Below are 18,509 nucleotides of genomic sequence, written 5' to 3'. Positions count from 1 at the left end.
AATTGTCCACCTTCCCTCAATCTTAATTTCATGTTTAATTTTGAATTAAATTGTCACAGAATTGACCAGGGAACAGTGTTCTGTAGCAACACTTTTGATCATGTGTTAGGTGGATGAAAATTTTGTGTCACTAAACAGCAGGAAAGATCAGATTGAAAACAAAAAACAGCTGTCTACCTCTCTGGAATATTGACTTCTCAATTTTCTTCCTAAATGAAGATATGAAGTGGCTGTATTTACTTGGAGGTAGTGATGCTTCATGGCTTGTTTCTATGGGGTACAACCCAGCAGAATTATCTTATTATTTTTAAAAAATTTTTTTAAACATTTATTCATTTTTGAGAGACAGAGACAGCATGAGCGGGGGAGGGGCAGAGAGAGAGAGAGAGAGAGAGAGAGAGAGGCGGAATCTGAAGCAGACTCTGAGCTCTGAGCTGTCAGCACAGAGCCCGACACGGGGCTCGAACCCAGACACGATGAGATCATGACCTGAGCTGCAGTTGGACGCTTAACGGACTAAGCCACCCAGGCGCCCCATAGCAGAACTATTTTATAAGTACCATGGGCTAGCCAATTGTGCCACTAGAGCTCCATAGTGAGTTAAACTTTGTTTCATAATACTGATGACAAATGTATAGCTTATTAAAAGTAGGACAACTGCTCTGGCATTTCATTTAATGAACACTGTATAACCTCGTACTTAACTCTGATGGGCACTGAGGTGCTCTCTCACTCTCCCCAGTCGATCAGAACAGCCCCCTGATAACCGTGTCCTCTGATTAATCGTAAAGGCCACAGGGTTGATTGCATCAGTATTTCTTAGCACATCTGTTCGAGGGTGCACGGAGCCGGGTAAGCAGAGAAAAGCCTAATGTGAAATGTGATAAGTGTTTATTTTAGTTTATTTAGGAGTCATCATGTTTTTGTCACACAGTGTGACCGGTCATTTTGTCTTATTTTGTGTGAGAAGTTGTCAGTGCTGCAAGACTGTCACATGAAAGGGGAGAAGAGAAAATGGAGCCAAGCCTTTCCCAAACAGTATTATTCCTGGTCTCAGGGCTACTGAGAGCCACCAGTGTTTGGGTGGGAATCTTTTCAGATTTTTTTTTTTTTTATTTTACAAATTATGTGGTCTTAAAACAGAAACTTGATCCAAAGTATCATTTTGGCTCGAAGAACATTTTAATATTCTGATTTAATGATTTTATCCGATACCACATCTTTACTTAAGTACACCTCTCCCCAAACCTCTCAAGTCAAACAGCAATCGTGCTTTTATGTGCGAAGGTTGTAGTTTGAATGGAAAACGTGTTGCCTATTGTTTTGGTCTCTTGCCATCCTTCCTGGGTTAGTTAGGTAGGACTTTAATGGAGACTGTGATCTTGATTCTTCAGGATTTTCTTTGTAGCAAATCTTGGTACTTTACAGAAGCAAATTCCACCACACTATTTTCATTTCTAAATCTCACTTAAGTGGGGCTCCTGGGCGGCCCAGTAGGCTAATCGTCCAACTCTTGATTGCGATTCAGGTTACGATCTCACAGTTTGTGAGATCGAGCCCCACATCGGGCTCTGGGCTGACCATGCGAAGCCTGCCTGGGATTTTCTCTCTCCCTCTCTCTTTGCCCCTCCCTTGCTCGTGCTCTCTATTTTTCTCTCTCAAAAATAAACAAACATTAAAATGAATGAATGTCACTCAACTAAATTCATAGTAGTTTATTAAAGGATTAGTTGAGATACTTAATATTAATTATATCTTTTTCAATAACATGAAGATTTTTACTTCCCTTTGCTGTCTTGAATACATCTAAGGTTTTTCTCTACAAGCTGTCAAGGATCAGTAAGCAAACTGCTCTGCCATACTTTTGAGTTACAAAACCTGAGCACTGAAGTCAGGAATGGGAGGGCAGAGAATGCCCAGGATACTATTGGCCAATAACCAAACGTAGGAGGGAAACAGGATCCAGTCGGAAGATCTGGGGTTTTCTACGAGAACCACAAGATGTGAGATCCAGCTAGGGGCCAGGACTTGAGCCAAAGTCCCAAATCCCCTACACAAAACCAGGTTTAGGGGCAAGAATGGAAAGAGGACAAAGATGGTGTCTTGCTGATGGTGGGGTGCCGGTGACTCTGCTGTGGGAACAAGCCACCGTGTGTGGCACTGCCAGCTGCACAGGACACCTGTGTGACCAGTGCACACGAGGCCAGACACAGCGGGCACAGAAGGCGGGGAGGGAAGTAGCCAACTGGGGCAGCATCTTCAAGATGTTGAGAATGTCATCCAGCGTTACAGTTTGTCCAGAATGAGGTTAGAGCAAAGCAAACCTAAGCTCCGTGTGTGCGGCATTGCGTTATTGAACACCTGGGGGGCTGCCTTACTTGTGCGGAACTGGATGGCACTACCTCTTCCAGAAACGGTAAGTGGAGGTTAGCGGGCAGTAATTGTCTGCCTCCCTCACTGCCCCCAAACCCAGAGCCTGAAAATTGGTGATATGTTCATGAACCAAAGTTTTGCTTGTTTGTTTGTCTGTTTTATTTTAGGGAGAGAGCATGTGAGTAGGGGAGAGGGGCAGAGAGAGGGAGAGGGAGAAAGGGAATCTTAAGCAAGTTCCAGACTCGGTGCAGAGCCTGATGCAGGGCTCAGTCCCATGACCCTGGGATCGTGACCTGAGCCAAAATCAAGAGTTGGACACTCAACCGACTGAGCCATGCAGGCGCCCCTGGACCAGAGTTTTGATCATAAAATTATTCTGTCTGTTTACATGAATACTTTTAGGCATTGTTTAAACCTTTTGGATTGTTACTCTGTGTATATAGAGTGTTCTTCTGTTTTTCCCCCCCTTGATTAGGGTTTTGCCACTCTGATCCGAGAATGGCCTGGAGATCTGTACAATAATTCAGTAATTGTTCAAGCAGTTCGGGATCACCTGAAGAAAGATAGTCAGAATAGGACCCTACTCAAAACTCTGGCAGAACTGTGAGTACAGTTTAGTGCTGCTTTTTCCAATTCAGTCCACATGAGGAGTTTTTCATATTTTAGATCTAGCGTACTCTGGATGGGGAGGACGCAGAAGAGGGAGCCTTTTGTACCATTTTCCTACATTCGGTCTTAGTAAAGTCCTTTCATAAACCTCCGGTGCACAGCTAGCAGGTGAGGAAAACATGTGAAACTGTACAAATGTAATGCAGTGTGTTTCCCTGAGGAGAGGGGACCCTCGTCAGCAGCTCCACGTAGAGGCAGTGGTTCAGGAAGGGAAGAATGCCAGGTCTTAGATTCCAGAAGAAAATCGGTTTCCCAGGCAGGCTCTGGATTCTGTCACTCTTGGATCTGCGTGTCAGTTAATCTCTCAAACCTCAGCCTCCTTCTCTGTAAGATGGATACATTCCTAATGGGATGATTTAAAAGTTTGAAGGAGAAGTCATAATTAAGAACTAATTAAGCACAGTGCCTGGCACTGAGTCAGAGCCTAGAAAATGGAAGCTTGGTTAATATTTTTTATATTTGTTGGGCACTTCAGGTGAGCTGGGCTTTCTTCTTTATGCCTGGGACACGGGGATAGGTAAGACACAGTCCTGCCTTGGGGCAGGTCTGGTCTAGTGAAAAGAGAAGCATACCACGGGTCACCTCAGGAACCCTGTTCCTGTGTCAGCCTCTCCTGAGCATCCCTACCACCTCAGGCCACCCCTCCCCCATCTTCTTGTGTCTTTTGCCAAGACGAAGAAAGTGCACCAAAATGGCTTAGAATTCAGGGGCGCCTGGGTGGCTCAGTCAGTTAAAGTGTCCAACTTCAGCTCAGGTCATGATCTTGCAGTCCGTGAGTCTGAGCCCTGTGTCGTGCTCTGTGCTGACAGCTCAGAGCCTGGAGCCTGCTTTAGACTCTGTGTCTCCCTGTCTCTCTGCCCCTCCCCCATGCATGCTCTGTCTTTGTCTCTCAAAAATGAATAAATGTTAAATATTTTTTAAATAATAATTGTTAAAAAAAATTTTTTTTATGTTTATTTATTTTTGAGAGAGAGACAAAGTGTGAGCAGGGGAGGGGCATAGAGATTGGGAGACACAGAATCCGAAGCAGGCTCCAGGCTTTGAGCCGTCAGCACAGAGCCTGATGCGGGGCTCGAACTAACAGGCCACGAGGTCATAACCTGAGCCAAGGCTGGATGCTCAACTGACTGAGCCACCCAGGCACCCCATAATAATTTTTAACGAATAATGGACAATTTAGGTTCAGTTGGTTTTAAGGAGCTGGCTTCGGAATTAATGTGAAAAACAGTGTTTCAATAAAAAAAAACACGTGTCAGTTCTATAAGCTCCCCTGACAGAAAAGCTTTTGGGATAGAATCCATTTGCCAGCTGAACACTGCTTATAAAAAATTGGAACTGAATTTTTTTATTACTGGAATAAGAATTCCCTTTGTTTTGGATCATACTTTCTTTGCCTGGTATATGGACTTCTACGAAAAATTTTTGAAAATTTCTATAAAAGAAAATGTTTAGTACTTGACCATTGTAAATTCCCTGAGGTTTGGTTGAAACGGGAAGCAAGGTTCTGAAAAAGAAGTTCTTACTGGTCACATATAGTTAAATCCCAAAGAATAGTCTTCCAAATAAAGTGGACTTTTCTATTTAAACAAATTTTTCAGTTTTTCGTATTGCAAAACATGATTTGTATATGTGTATGTGTGTGTTTAATTGAAGTGTTGATGAACATTAATGTAAAAAATTTTGTATTACCAGGTACACCTATGACAAAAATTATGGCAATGCTCTGGAAATATACTTAACATTAAGACATAAGGATGTTTTCCAATTGATCCACAAGCATAATCTTTTCAGTTCCATCAAGGATAAAATTGTTTTATTGATGGATTTTGATTCTGAGGTAATGCATTTCTTATTTTAATACCGATCAATTATTTTTACTCTTCTAAAGTTTTAATAATTGGACACCTGTTCAAATGCTGGAGAAGGTAATAAATCAAGTAGCTTGGCTGTATAATCATGTTCAGAACACGGATCCTCACTAGATGTTCAGCTATATATATATATTTTTTTGAAGCTTATTTATTTCGAAGGAGAGAAAGAGCATGTATGTGCACAGGGGAGGGGCAGAGAGAGAGAGAAAGAGAGAGAATCCCAAGCAGGCTTGATCTCACAAACCTTGGGGTCATGACCTGAGCCGAGATTAAGAGTCAGATGCTTAACCGACTAAGCCACCCAGGTGCCCCTAGATGTTAAGCTGTTTTAGTACTTGGGATTCAGGAATCCTTTACTTGATGTGGTTATTCTGCAAAAGCAATCATAATCTGATGTGGAACTTGGAAAGTTGTGTGTGTGTGAAGTAATTGTTTCGTCAAACAATTCACATAATTCATAGAAACAGAGAAACTAGCCATACGCTCTGGCTCATTCACCTCTCTTAATCGTATGTTGCAGAATTAAAATTTTAGGTGAACTTCTGTTTTGATCCATTTATTGTGATTTCATTCGTTGGCATTCATAGATTCAGCATGTGGCGTTTCCACTGGGTCAGACGTGGAGAATGTGTTATTTTATTGCATGACAAATTTGAACAGTGGATTGTTTGACCAATGAGGGCACCCAGCCTCCACAGCTCACAGTGGCCTGTGTGTGTGTGTGTGTGTGTGTGTGTGTGTGTGTGCAACATAGAAAGCTAATCACAAGTAACCATGATGGACGTAAAGTTCATAGAACACAGTTCCTCATTCAGAAAATTGAAACGTTAGTTGAAGAGTAGAACCCGTAAGGCTCCAAAAGAATTAAATTGACTTTTTTATTTTATTGCATTAAAGGATGTTCTGCACTATATTATGTATGCACGTATACATGTATATTATGTACATATTATGCTAATGCTACAAATTAGTCGTCATAAACTTAAACTTAAATAGAAGCTAAATCCACTTTTTTTTTCCCTGAAAGATGCTTTTCACCCTTTTTTTGTACTGAATGGTTCAAGTCCTTCGGGACTGCCAATCTAAAAAGAATGAGTGCAGTTCTGAAGAAGTTCAGGGGCAGAGGGGCTGCTTCCCTGGCACAAGATGATTAAGATTAAGAGGATGAAGTGCTTGGGGCGCCTGGGTGGTGCAGTCGGTTAAGCGTCCGACTTCAGCCAGGTCACGATCTCGCGGTCCGTGAGTTCGAGCCCTGCGTCAGGCTCTGGGCTGATGGCTCGGAGCCTGGAGCCTGTTTCCGATTCTGTGTCTCCCTCTCTCTCTGCCCCTCCCCCGTTCATGCTCTGTCTCTCTCTGTCCCAAAAATAAATAAAAAACGTTGAAAAAAAATTTTTTTTTTAAAAAAAGGATGAAGTGCTTATATAAAAATTAATTACATTTCACCTTATCTGTTCTCCCCTTATTCCTACCCCCCATTCCCGCCATGTGTCTCCAGAGCTGAGTTTGACATGTGTAGCTGTAGAAAAAAATGATGAACGAGCTGAGACTAACTGCTGTTCAAGAGTATGAACCAAAGTTGAGGAATCAGAGTTTTCTAATTAGAAGATGCCTTAAGGATAATCTCTACCATCGTCACATTTTAGAGGGGAAACCAGTGGAGTGGGTAGGTAGGCAGCAGCAGACTCAAGAGCAGGACCCAGGCTCAGGTATCACGAATGACACTCCGTCTGATGGGCTGTCTTCTCACTCCCTGTTGTTACAGACACAGTCTCATGTGTGTTTCGTGAATGTTAAAGGTCAATAAAGTAAATCCCGAAAGTATTTGTATCCGTATGAGACTCCAGGTATCTAATTGTTTTCCTGGCTCTCAGCCTCTTCTCCACATAAGACCAGCCCCTTACACCTGTGAAATCCGTAGAGGGTCTCAGTGAAGGTTCAGGCGGCAGGAAGCGAAGCTCACTTTTGTGGTCCTGGGAACAGTATGCTCTCCGTAGCTAGCACGAGTGACAGGAGTGCCTGTGAAGTTACGTCCAACAACACGGAGGCTGGAATATGTGTAGACGAGATGTTTGGTGTTTGGTGAGTTGTAGCAGGACAGTGTTTTAGTGCTTTGCTAAACGCACAGTCCTCAGATTGAGACACATTAAAAATACGCTCATTTACAAATATCTCCCTTAAGGGCTGTTATAATGCAAAGGAACCCATATGTGTGGAAAAGAAACCCTCCACCGTGAACTGACGGCATGCGAGGTACACTGTGTTCAGTGTCCTCTTAACACAGCATGTGTCAATGACTGTGGCTACTTTTTTTTTTTTTATTTCAGAAAGCCGTTGACATGCTTTTGGACAATGAAGATAAAATTTCAGTGAGTGTCTTTTGTTTTCATATGTGTTGCCAGATGAGTGCCTGAGAGCACCCTAGCCATGAGGAAGAGAGATGTTTATCAGATAATCTTGCAGCTATGTTTGTGTCCCCGTGTAACTCCATGTTTAAAAATTCCTTTTCTCTCTAGATTAAAAAGGTGGTGGAAGAATTAGAAGACAGACCAGAGTTGCAACACGTGGTGAGCATGACTGTCTTCATTTGCCCTTTTAACCACACAGTGGTCGAGCCACCTGTCCGTATTGGTGAGGGATATTGGCGTGAATTCGCTCACGTCACTACTCGGATTAGAGGTTTGACCACACACCATAATCCGCAATTAGTTGTGCTCTGACCCCCCCCCTCCCCCCGCCCCTCGCTAGGGACTAATTACAGATTGGGTACTTTAACTTTGACTCATAATCGTGATTTTAAGAAAAGTTATCATATTCATGTTTGTATCACCAAACTGTGTCCAGAAGCAAGGAGTAAGCACCTTGCTTCTGGAGTTACCACTGAATACAACTGCAGCATAAATTACAACACCTCAGAAGGATCCAAGAACAGAGCCCCATTTTTCTGTCCTTCACCCTCATGCTAGCTCATCCCTCTCCTCTCATTTGGCCTCAGTGGTAGTACTGTTAAGGCCTATTCTAGACTTCCTTGAGAGGCTACTTGGATTCCCTAAATAAAGCAGGAGTGCATGTCTTCTGTGTCTTTTAAAAATGATATGAGAAAAGGCTTCAGAGAAAATAGATTGGTCCAGTAGGACTGTGGGCATCAAATTTGATGGGGCTTGATCCCACTTACAATTGGACCAAAAACCACAAAATACTTAGGAATAAACCTAATCAAAGAGGTAAAAAAGATCTGTACACTGAAAACTTTAGAAAGCTTATGAAAGAAATTGAAGACACAAAGAAATGGAAAAACATTCCATGCTAATAGATTGGAAGAAGAAATATTGTTAAAATGTCTATATTACCCAAAGCAGTCTACACATTCAGTGCAATCCCTGTCAAAATAACACCAGCGTTCTTCATAGAGCTAGAGCACACAATCCTACAATATGTATGGAATCAGAAAAGACCCCAAATGGCCAAAGTAATGTTGAAAAAGAAAACCAAAGCAGGAGGCATCACAATTCCGGACTTCAAGCTGTATTACAAAGCTGTGATCATCAACACAGTATGGCACCGGCACAAAAACAGACACTCAGATCAATGGAACAGAATAGAGAACCCAGAAATGGACCCACAGATATGTGGCCAACTAATCTTCAACAAAACAGGAAAGAATATCCTATGGGAAAAAAAAGACAGTATCTTCAGCAAATGATGTTGGAAAAACTGGACAGTGACATGCAGAAGAATGAACCTGGACCACTTTCTTACACCATACACAAAAATAAAACTCAAAATGGATAAAAGACCTAAATGTAAGTAAGATAGGAAGTCATCAAAATCCTACAGGAGAAAACAGGCAGCAACCTCTTTGACCTCAGCTGCAGCAACTCCTTACTAGACATGTCTCCAGAGGCAAGGGAAACAGAAACAAAAATTAACTGTTGGGACCTCATCAAGATAAAAAGTTTCTGCATGGTGAAGGAAACAATCAGCAAAACTAAAAGGCAACTGACAGAATGGGAGAAGATATTTGCAAATGACATACCAGATACGGGATTAGCATCCAAAATCAATAAAGAATTTATCAAACTCCAACACCCCAAAACCAAACAATCCAGTGGAGAAATGGGCAGAAGACATGAACAGACACTTTTCCAAAGAAGACATCCAGATGACTAACAGACATGTGAAAACATGCTCAACATCACTCCTCGTCCTCAGGGAAATACAAATCAAAACCGCAGTGAGATACCACCTCACACCTGTCAGAATGGCTAAAGTTAACTCAGGAAACAACAGATGTTGGGGAGGATGTGGAGAAAGGGAAACACTGTTGCACTGCTGGTGGGAATGCAAACTGGTGCAGCCGCTCTGGAAGACAGTATGGAGGTTCCTCAAAAAATTAAAAATAGAACTACCCTGTGACCCAGCAATTGTACTACTAGGTATTTATCCAAGGGATACAGGTGTGCTGTTTCGAAGGGACACATATACCCTGATGTTTGTAGCAGCGCCATCAACAAAAGCCAAATTACGGCAAGTGCCTAAATGTCCATCAACTGATGAATGGATAAAGAGATGTGGTGTAGATATGGAATTCTACTTGGTGATCAAAAAGAATGAAATCTTGACATTTGCAACAACATGGATGGTACTAGAATGTATTATGCTAAGCAAAATAAGTCAGAGAGACAAATATCATATGATTTCACTCATATGTGGAATTTAAGAAACACAACAGATGAACATAGGGGAAGAGAAGAAAAAATAAAAACAGGGAGGCAACCATAAGAGACTCTTAAATACAGAGAACAGACTGAGAGTTGCTGGTGGGGTGTTGGGTGGGGGGATGGGCTAAATGGACAAGGGGCGTTAAGGAGGACACTTGTTGGGATGAGCGCAGGGTGTTATATGTAAGTGATGAATCACTAAATTTTACTCCTGAAACCATTATTACGCTATATGTTAACTAACTTGGATTTAAATTAAAAAGAAAAAAATTCACTGGGGGCTCTTGTATCTTTGCCCACCTCTTTGCACCCCAAGAGGAGGCTCAGGGGATGGAGTCTTTAATCAGAAGTCAGTTTCACGCAAGAAGCTTTTTGAATACTCCAGGATGGGAATGTGAGGTACTTTGTTTTGTTTCAGTCAGGGGTTGTGCAGATGCTATTGTGATAGCGTTCACGATTGGAAATCTCAAGATTGTCCGCTTTAGCAAGCAAGGTGCCACCATGCTGGCCACTTTGGGATTTGTTTATAAAGTAATGATTTCTGGTCTGCTTGAAGCTTGAGACAGGACTGCCGGTGGGAGGTCCCTGCGTGGTAATTAGTGCAGTGGTGAAATGGTGAGAGCGCCCATCAAAATGGCTCCCCTCAAAGTGGCTCCTCTCCCCTGTCAGGCAACATAAGGTCTCTGAAAATTGGCCTTGGCAGATGTGACCGAGCCTTCCCATCCCATTGCACCTCTGGCGACCTGCACCAAGTGTCCTGCTCACATGGCGACCCCAGTGCTGGGGACAGGCAGGGCCGCCATCAGGCCACCGTGGAGTGCCAGCCACTCTCTGCCCCCTTCTGGCCTTGGGGAGACATGAAGCGTTGACCTGAGGAGCCGTTTCTCTGCGTGCATGTGTCATGCTTAGACTCGTTTAGTGAATGTCCAACTCCAGCTAACCCAGTTACAGTCACAGCATCAGGGGCAAACTGAGGCCCCGTTTCTCACAAACCAGTTCACTCGAGGTGGGAATGTACTTTATGTGACAGGTGCCATCAGGACTGTCCGCCTTGGGTGGGTAACAGGGTGTGCGTTTACGCTGAACACTAAGTACACATCAGACGTGGATTTCTGACTTTGGCATAATGTATTGATAGACTTAATCTTGCCTCTGAGTAGAAAGTGAATGACTCACTTCCTTTGAGGTTCATTCACTTTTTCAGACAGCTTAGGGAAAGGAATCGGTTTGGAAAATTGGCTCAGGACACCTGTACTCCTCTTGATTTTTAACCTTGGATGTCACCAGAACACGCAGCATGTCATTGCAGACACAGACCTCAACAAGGCTTAGCAGATGCAGAATGTGTGAGAATTAATTTAGCACTTGTTGCTTGAGCTTCTAAGAACATACTCTTGTCCCATGACTGTACCCCCTTAATGTAGAAGACCACAATTTTTAGGATTTAGGAAGGCCACTAATCAAGCATTTTACTTCTGAGGCGAAGCGGACGATGGTAATGATATTAATAACTATTATTAACCTTTCTCTAGTGCTTAGTAAACGCCATTATGGATCCGAGTGTTTTACACCTGGCAACTCATTCAGTCCTCCCAACAACCCCGTGAGATTTTTGCAGATAGACTCCATCACAGAGAGGTCAGTGACCTGTTGAGGTCACATGGCTGGTTAGTAGAGCCAGGTCACTCAAGGCCGTTCTCAAAAGAGTACCAGAATGTCCTTGCTCTTCTGAAGGTGTTCTTTCCACTTTTCCTCCACCTAGAGATTTTCCTGAAATCTGCTTTTCCCCCAGGCTATTTCGAATCGAACACAGCAGTGTAAACAGGTATTGTTTTTCTTACTCTCATATTCATGGTTTATTCCTTCGTTCCTTTTAGTATCTGCATAAACTTTTCAAGAGAGACCATCATAAAGGGCAGCGCTACCATGAAAAGCAGATTAGCCTTTATGCTGAGTATGATCGACCAAACTTACTTCCCTTTCTCCGAGATAGTACCCATTGCCCACTTGAAAAGGTAAGTCACAGGGGCGCCCGGGTGGCTCGGTCGGGTAAGCGTCCGACTCTTGGTTTCAGCTCAGATCGTGATCTTGCACTTTGTGAGTTGGAGCCCCAAGTCAGACTCCACTCTGATAGCACAGAGCCTGCTTGGGATTCTCCCTCTCTTCTCTCTCTCTCTCTGCCCCTACCCTACTCACGTGTTTTCTTTTTCTCTCTCTCTCTCTTTCTCTCTTTCTCTCAATAAATAAATAAACTTTGAACAAAAAGAAAAGAAAAGGTAAGTGACAGACTCATCCCATACACTTAATGCTGGGGCATCCTAATGAGGACTGGAGGTTCTGTTGGCTAAGATTTTGGTGAAGAGTTAGAGCATTTCTGCTCCAGGTTTAATTGGAATAAAGGTTTAATCCGGGGTCTAGGACTCCATCAACCATCAAACAAAAACGGTATCAGCGGGGCGCTGCGTGGCTCAGTCGGTTGAACTTCCAACTTTGGCTCAGGTCATGATCTCAGGTGGATTTGAGCCCCGTGTCAGGTGCCTGGAGCCTACTTTGGGTTCTGTGTGTCTCTCTCTGTCCCTTCTCTGCTCACACCTTCTCTCTCTCTCTCAAAATAAATAAACATTTAAAAAAAAAATGGTATCAGGAGTCCGAGTCAGTTTACCAGGGTCAGAGTGGGGCCTCAGAGCAACCTAGGAGGGAGACCCAGGCTACCCCAAGCCGGAGGCGGTTGTCTCAGACTCAAGGTCAGTAACTTAGGTCCTGCACCCTGTCTGCTTTCCACATCCACATCATTGGCGTCTCTGTATTTCTCTCTTATGCTACATAACATTATAATAAATTGCTAGTCTCTTTCCCACTATCCTGTACATTCTTTAAAGGACAAGGAGTTTGTCTCACTCATTTTTGATAAACCCAGCAGCCAGCACTCATTAGACATTTCCTAAATGTCTGTTGTACCATGAGTGGGTGAATAAATGACTACGTACAAGATTCTAGTTAGGACTGCACATGAACTAGTAAGTTTCATGAGCCTGCTCTTTCAACACAGTCGATACCTACCATGTTGGTACTAGAAACTGAGCAATCCAAGGCCACAAGTGTTGTTTCCCGTGGTTCTTCTTGCTGTCTGGAATGCTGTCTAACATCTACAGGTATCTTCCTGAATTCAGATGGCCAGGTAACAAATACTTTTTAGTCAGCTGTATGTATCAACAAAACAAAACAAAAATGTATTTGACCCTAAGAGATATGTATTGAGAAGTTGATTCAGGGGCACCTGGGTGGCTCAGTTGGTTAAGTGTCCAGCTCTTGGTTTCGGCCCAGGTCATGATCTCATGGTCTGTGGGTTCGAGCCCTGCACTGGGCTCTGCACTGACAGTGCAGGGGCTGCTTGGAGTCTCTCTCCCTGCCCCTCCCCCACTCACATGCTGTCTCTGTCTCCCACTTGTTCTCAAAATAAATAAATAAAAACTTAAAGAAAGGAATTGATGGATGGTAATGCAGTTGACGTGCACTGACCATGTCTAGAGTTGCTTCTTCAGCCATGTTGATAAATGTATTGGATTTATTATGAACCGATTTCAGCTCAGTTGATTTTCAAAATCTGTACTTAATGAAAAAATATCTTGCCTGCATATTAGTTGATGAAAAACTTTTAACCTTTTTAATTTGGGTCCTAAGACATTTTCCCAAGAATAAATTTGGAAATCCATCATCTTACTCTACAAAATAAAAGAGAGGTTTCCCTCTTCTCGCTACAGACTCTGTAATCTAGAGGACGAAAGTGAGACTCTTACTCTTTGAACAGTGCCCCTCCGTTCGTATCTCACTTTCTGAGGAAATGACATTTGCTTCCAGGAGGAGGGGCTGACGCTGGGTGTGGGTCTCTGTCTGAGGAGTCAGCCGTGACCAGCCGCCTCCCCGGGCTCCTTCTCATTCACAGAACTCAGGTGTGGGGGTGCCACCCAGATCCCAAGATGTTGGCATTTCTCACCCTTTCAACCCATCAGGCGTTTTCCAGTCTAGTAGTGTTCAACAGAAGGCACGCTGTTCTACCTAAAAGGGGAGCCTCAGAAAATTGCAGACCTACGAATGGCACTTGCAATACCTAGAACTTGCTTAGAGCATCATATAGACCTTTTAGAATTTTTCTCCCTGATCCACTGAGAAGAGCCAGTTGCATGTAAATGAATTCAACAGAAGCATATTGAAGCTGATTATGTTTTAAGTAGGTTTTTTTTTTTTTAAGTTATCTCATGTTTTCCACTGAAAGAGAATTTTGAATAAAATGAATTAGAGCTGGTTATGGTACAGACATGCCATTAAAAATAATCAAGTCAACAAGCTACCTTTTTAGAACTTTCTAGGTGAGCTTTCCTGTTACAGATCCTTGAGACTTCTTCATAAGAGATTATCTTTCATCAGATCCATTGTGTATATCCATCTGTATATTCGCACAAAAATACATCATTATCCTTGCTCAGGTACATAATGCCGTCTTAAAGAAGATACACTTTAGTAACTCATGAAGGATCTCATTCTTTTTTCCCTAGAAATGAGAACTTTATAGACATTTAATCATCTTAGAAATCCTTGTATGTTTACTTATAGCCTGAAAAAGAACGAATTCATTCTATATTTACTTATAACCTGAAAAAGCTAGCAGTTTATAAAAAGCAAATTTGCCCCCCATGAAATTCATGCCAAGCATGCTAACTGTGAAGTCAAGGTCATGAGTACAGGTGCACCTGTTCTGTCTAAAGAGAGACTCAGTAAATTTGTATCATTTTCTATTAAATACAAAGTTAAGTACTTAAATTTTTTAATGCCCCTACCAAAGAAATCTCTGTTTCAAAAGAGTGGATAGATGTTTAGTCCTATAAATGCTTGGGTGGTATTTTGGTGTTCATTTTAATTTAACTGGGAAGGGCCTAACGTTTCAGGGCTTTATTCAAAACATGTTGACCCCCTCTTGTTGATAATTCACTTCTGGCAGAATAGTTCTGTCTTTTTCTGGTTTTCTGCCTTTGTGGGGATTTGGGTAATTGTTGAGAGGTAGAGTGACTTCAAATGATGGCTGGGTGAAATCTTCAAGAATCCCAGTAAAACTTAGTTTGTATTTCTTGAAATCCCACAATCGATAATATTTGGCCAAAACTTTATAGAGATTCTGACATCACATCAGAAGCCATAAGGAAGTGGCATTCACAAGGCAGCAGTAGTTATCAAAGACCAGAGTTCAGGATTTAAAATCACCACAACTCCTAAATTCTAAAACTAATCATAAGCCTTTATGAAACTGTTGTTCCTTCTAAAGAAGATAACAGAGGTGGTAGGTATTTATAACATCGACAGCAATTTTAAAAGACCATAAAAATCGTTTATGTTTCCATTGTGCCTTATAACATGTGCCGTGTTTTCATGTACCTTATTTTTATTTAATCTCTACAAAAGCACAGGTAGGTGGATAAAGTCATTTTATCCCCAACAAGCTGAGTCTTCAGGAATTGAAAGAAACAAAACCCAGTCTAGAGCTAATAAGTCAGAGGGCCCAGACTTGGAACTTAGATCTCTTAAGTTAGATGCCCTAGTCTTTCCGGGATGGTGAGGAATCATTTCTCAGGTTTAAAATGTTAATTAAAATAATAACAATGGTAATGAAGATAATCCTTAGTATTGCAAGAATCATGAAAGGCATCAGTTGTTTTTTTTTTTTTTTTTAATTTTTTAAATGTTTTTATTTATTTTTGAGAGAGAGAGAGAGAGACAGAGCATGAGTAGGGGAGGGGCAGAGAGATAGGGAGACACAGAATCTGAAGCAGGCTCCAGGCTCTGAGCTATCAGCACACAGCCCGACACGGGGCTCGAACCCACGAACCATGAGATCATGACCTGAGCTGAAGTCAGACACTTAACTGACTGAGCCACCCAGGCGCCCCAGAAGACATCAGTTTTTAAACTAAATTGTCAACAGGTACTAGTTTTCATTTACAAATCTCATTTGTTTATGCCTAGAATAGATAAAAGCAGAATATCAGCTGTGCAGCTTTGGAAATTGATACCTGAATTTAAGATCTCCCTCATTTGTTATGGCATTTATAAGGTGGCAATATTTATGAACTTGGAGGAATAAAGCTGGGAGATGCAAAGTCCCATTAGTGACCTTTAAAGAGTATACTGTATAAATGATGGCCGGGTCAAGTCTGGGTGGAAGTTATTATTTAATTTATAGATGATCAGGTTCTTGTTAGTTACCCCCAAATTTCTCACTTTGTTCCTTGCCTTTATATGAAATCAGGAAAAGGAAAATTAAAACATTACTTCTGCATCATTTTTTACTCCACTTCTGTCATTATTATTTTTCCTTTTATTTTTGTTATGATTCTCCCTTTCTGTCTGTGTCCGTGTTGGTCTCTGTGTCTGTCTGTCTCCCTCCTTTTTTGGCTTTAAAAATCTTAGTTTCCCTACTGTTTCCTCTAGAGGGAGCACTGTGGCCCAAGAACATTCAAGAATCTAGGGAAACATGGTTTTATGCACTATGTCAATAATAGAAAAATTCTGTGTACCAGAAATATTTTCTTTTTACAGTTTACTCAGAATCGGTGATATTTCTAGAGTCTCTGCTCTCTCATATAAGAGAAAAGAAGAATAATTTCAGATACTGTCAAAAACTAGTCCTAAAACATTTAAAAATCTGGGAAACTCAAATTTCAGAGACTCAGATTATCTTTGAGCTTGTTATTATACATCTGCTTGCATTCCAGACCATTCTTGACTTCAGACTTGCCTTTAGACATTTCTTCCCACATGACTTGTCATTTTTCATAATATCCAAACAGAGCTGGCAGCATCATCCTGTGGAATGTTCTACAGTGATGAAACTGTGCTGCCCTGACAAGATAGCCAGGAGCCACGTGGGACAGTCAGGTGGTCAAAAAGCATCTAGTGAGGAACTGAATTTTTAATTTGAATTTGAATAGCTACATGCAAGAGACTGCTGTCTTAGACAGCTCAGGTGAGTCCTCAGGCTACAAAGTCCGTGTGGTTTGAGACAGACATGTTCTTAAATGCTCAAGAGAAGGGGAGATGGCTTTGTTGGAAACTTCTGGTACTTTAGTGTCAGCAAATTTCCCAGTATGAAACTGACTTATAGATACCTTTTGGTAATAAACTAAGCAGTATACTCTTTAGTCACACCATCTTCCTTTAAACATTCTACCTGTCCGGTCATATCACATTTTGTTGTTTATCTGTGCACAACATAGTCTCACCCAGCCATAAGCTGTCCGTCTGTCTAGCAGCTCGCAGGAGTCAAGGTCCTCAGCTTGTTTCTTTATAACTTTTTGTTGGAATGGTCCCCGGTCCTCTGGACTTCATATTTGTTTGCTGTTTCCTTTCACAATTTAACTGCTCACATGTGTATCCTGTCTCTGCTCTAGAACATCCCAGAAGGGTAAGGAATCCGTAAGAAAGTTACATTGTTTGTGATGATGATTCATTTATGGACCTGACGGTATAGAGATAGGGTAAATCGTGTTTTTGATCAAAACAAAGGAAGATCTTCTAGGTGTTAGTTAGGATTAGGTTCAGCTATGAGCGATAAAAATCCCAAAATAATAGTGGCTTCAGCAGAGTAGCCACATGGAAGTCAAGTTCTCTGTCACATGGAAGTCCAGGTGGCAGAGCCCTGTCGGTGGTGGCCGCCACGCGGTCTTTTCTCCTGGTCTCTCACCTTGTAGGACCTCGAGCTGGAGGTATAAGATAGTATCATTCATGTTTCCGGGAGAAGATTGGGTGAAAGCACTAAAAATAAGAAAAAGCGTTGACTCGCATTGCTTCTTTTTTTTTTTTTTTTTTTTTTCAACGTTTATTTATTTTTGGGACAGAGAGAGACAGAGCATGAACGGGCGAGGGGCAGAGAGAGAGGGAGACACAGAATCGGAAACAGGCTCCAGGCTCTGAGCCATCAGCCCAGAGCCCGACGCGGGGCACGAACCCGCGTACCGCGAGATCGTGACCTGGTTGAAGTCGGACGCTTAACCGACTGCGCCACCCAGGCGCCCCTCGCATTGCTTCTTAAAGAAGATTGCCAGAAGCTGCCACGTTGCCGGTTCATCTCTGTGGGAGACGTTAGTCACACTGCTCCCCTGTGGCTAGGAAGGCTGTTTTTTAAATTCTGAGCAGTCACACACCCACCAGAAATCTTATTACTACAGAAAATGGGTAAAGGATATTGGGGGGTAACCTCTGCCACATAACATTTTTTTTTTTTATTTTTTTTTAGTTTATTATTTTTTTTTTGAGAGAGACAGAGACAGCACAAGTGGGGTAGGGACAGGGAGAGAGAGAATCCCAAGCAGGCTCCATCCTGTCAGCGCAGAGTGTGATGCTGGGCTCGAACCCCCAAATCCGTGAGATCACAACCTACGCCGAGACCAAGTATCAGACGCTTAACCTACTGAACTACCCAGGCGCCCCTGCCATGTAACTGCTAAAGAATCGTGTGGGCCATCCAACTAAGAGTGTTTCCTCTTCATCGTGACCTTCTAGTCTTCTCGTTTCCTCACTTAAATAATTTGTGTACCTCAAACTCCTCCCTGTCATTCTGAGGCAAGGGTTGTTTTTCCTTTCTTTAATGTTTGGTTTAGGGTTCCCCCCTCCAACATCGATTTCTACGATCAGCATTTTTTCCTCCCTTTTTAGCTGTTAATCTCTAACCAGAGGCACATTTAAATCTATATTCTACACAAAAAATTTTAAGTCAAAAATGAGAACTCCAAACCTTATCCTGCTGCCATTTTCCAAGAGGGGTCATTAGCCCAAAGAGCTGCTGAACTTGCGCTGTTCTTTTTATCGCCTTGTTCTTGTTTTTAAAACA

The 18,509-nt window shown here is 42.2% G+C and overlaps 1 protein-coding gene across 2 annotated transcripts in view; it reads left to right on the top strand.

Moving 5' to 3' along the window:
* Positions 1 to 18,509, top strand: part of VPS41 (VPS41 subunit of HOPS complex) — a 187,993-nt gene that overhangs the window by 147,697 nt on the left and 21,787 nt on the right. For both annotated transcript variants that reach the window (XM_086696999.1, XM_086697000.1), the window contains 5 exons: positions 2,849 to 2,976; positions 4,735 to 4,879; positions 7,238 to 7,279; positions 7,427 to 7,477; positions 11,509 to 11,646. In XM_086696999.1, coding sequence (XP_086553125.1) covers positions 2,849 to 2,976; positions 4,735 to 4,879; positions 7,238 to 7,279; positions 7,427 to 7,477; positions 11,509 to 11,646 — 504 coding nt within the window. The remainder of the gene's footprint in view (positions 1 to 2,848; positions 2,977 to 4,734; positions 4,880 to 7,237; positions 7,280 to 7,426; positions 7,478 to 11,508; positions 11,647 to 18,509) is intronic.

The sequence above is a fragment of the Puma concolor genome, chromosome A2, assembly GCF_028749965.1.
Source record: "Puma concolor isolate L17-30 chromosome A2, mPumCon1.1.hap2, whole genome shotgun sequence".
In the NCBI taxonomy this organism is placed as follows: domain Eukaryota; kingdom Metazoa; phylum Chordata; class Mammalia; order Carnivora; family Felidae; genus Puma; species Puma concolor.
Note: the sequence above shows the minus strand (reverse complement) of the source record. Positions and strands in the feature narration are given on the sequence as shown.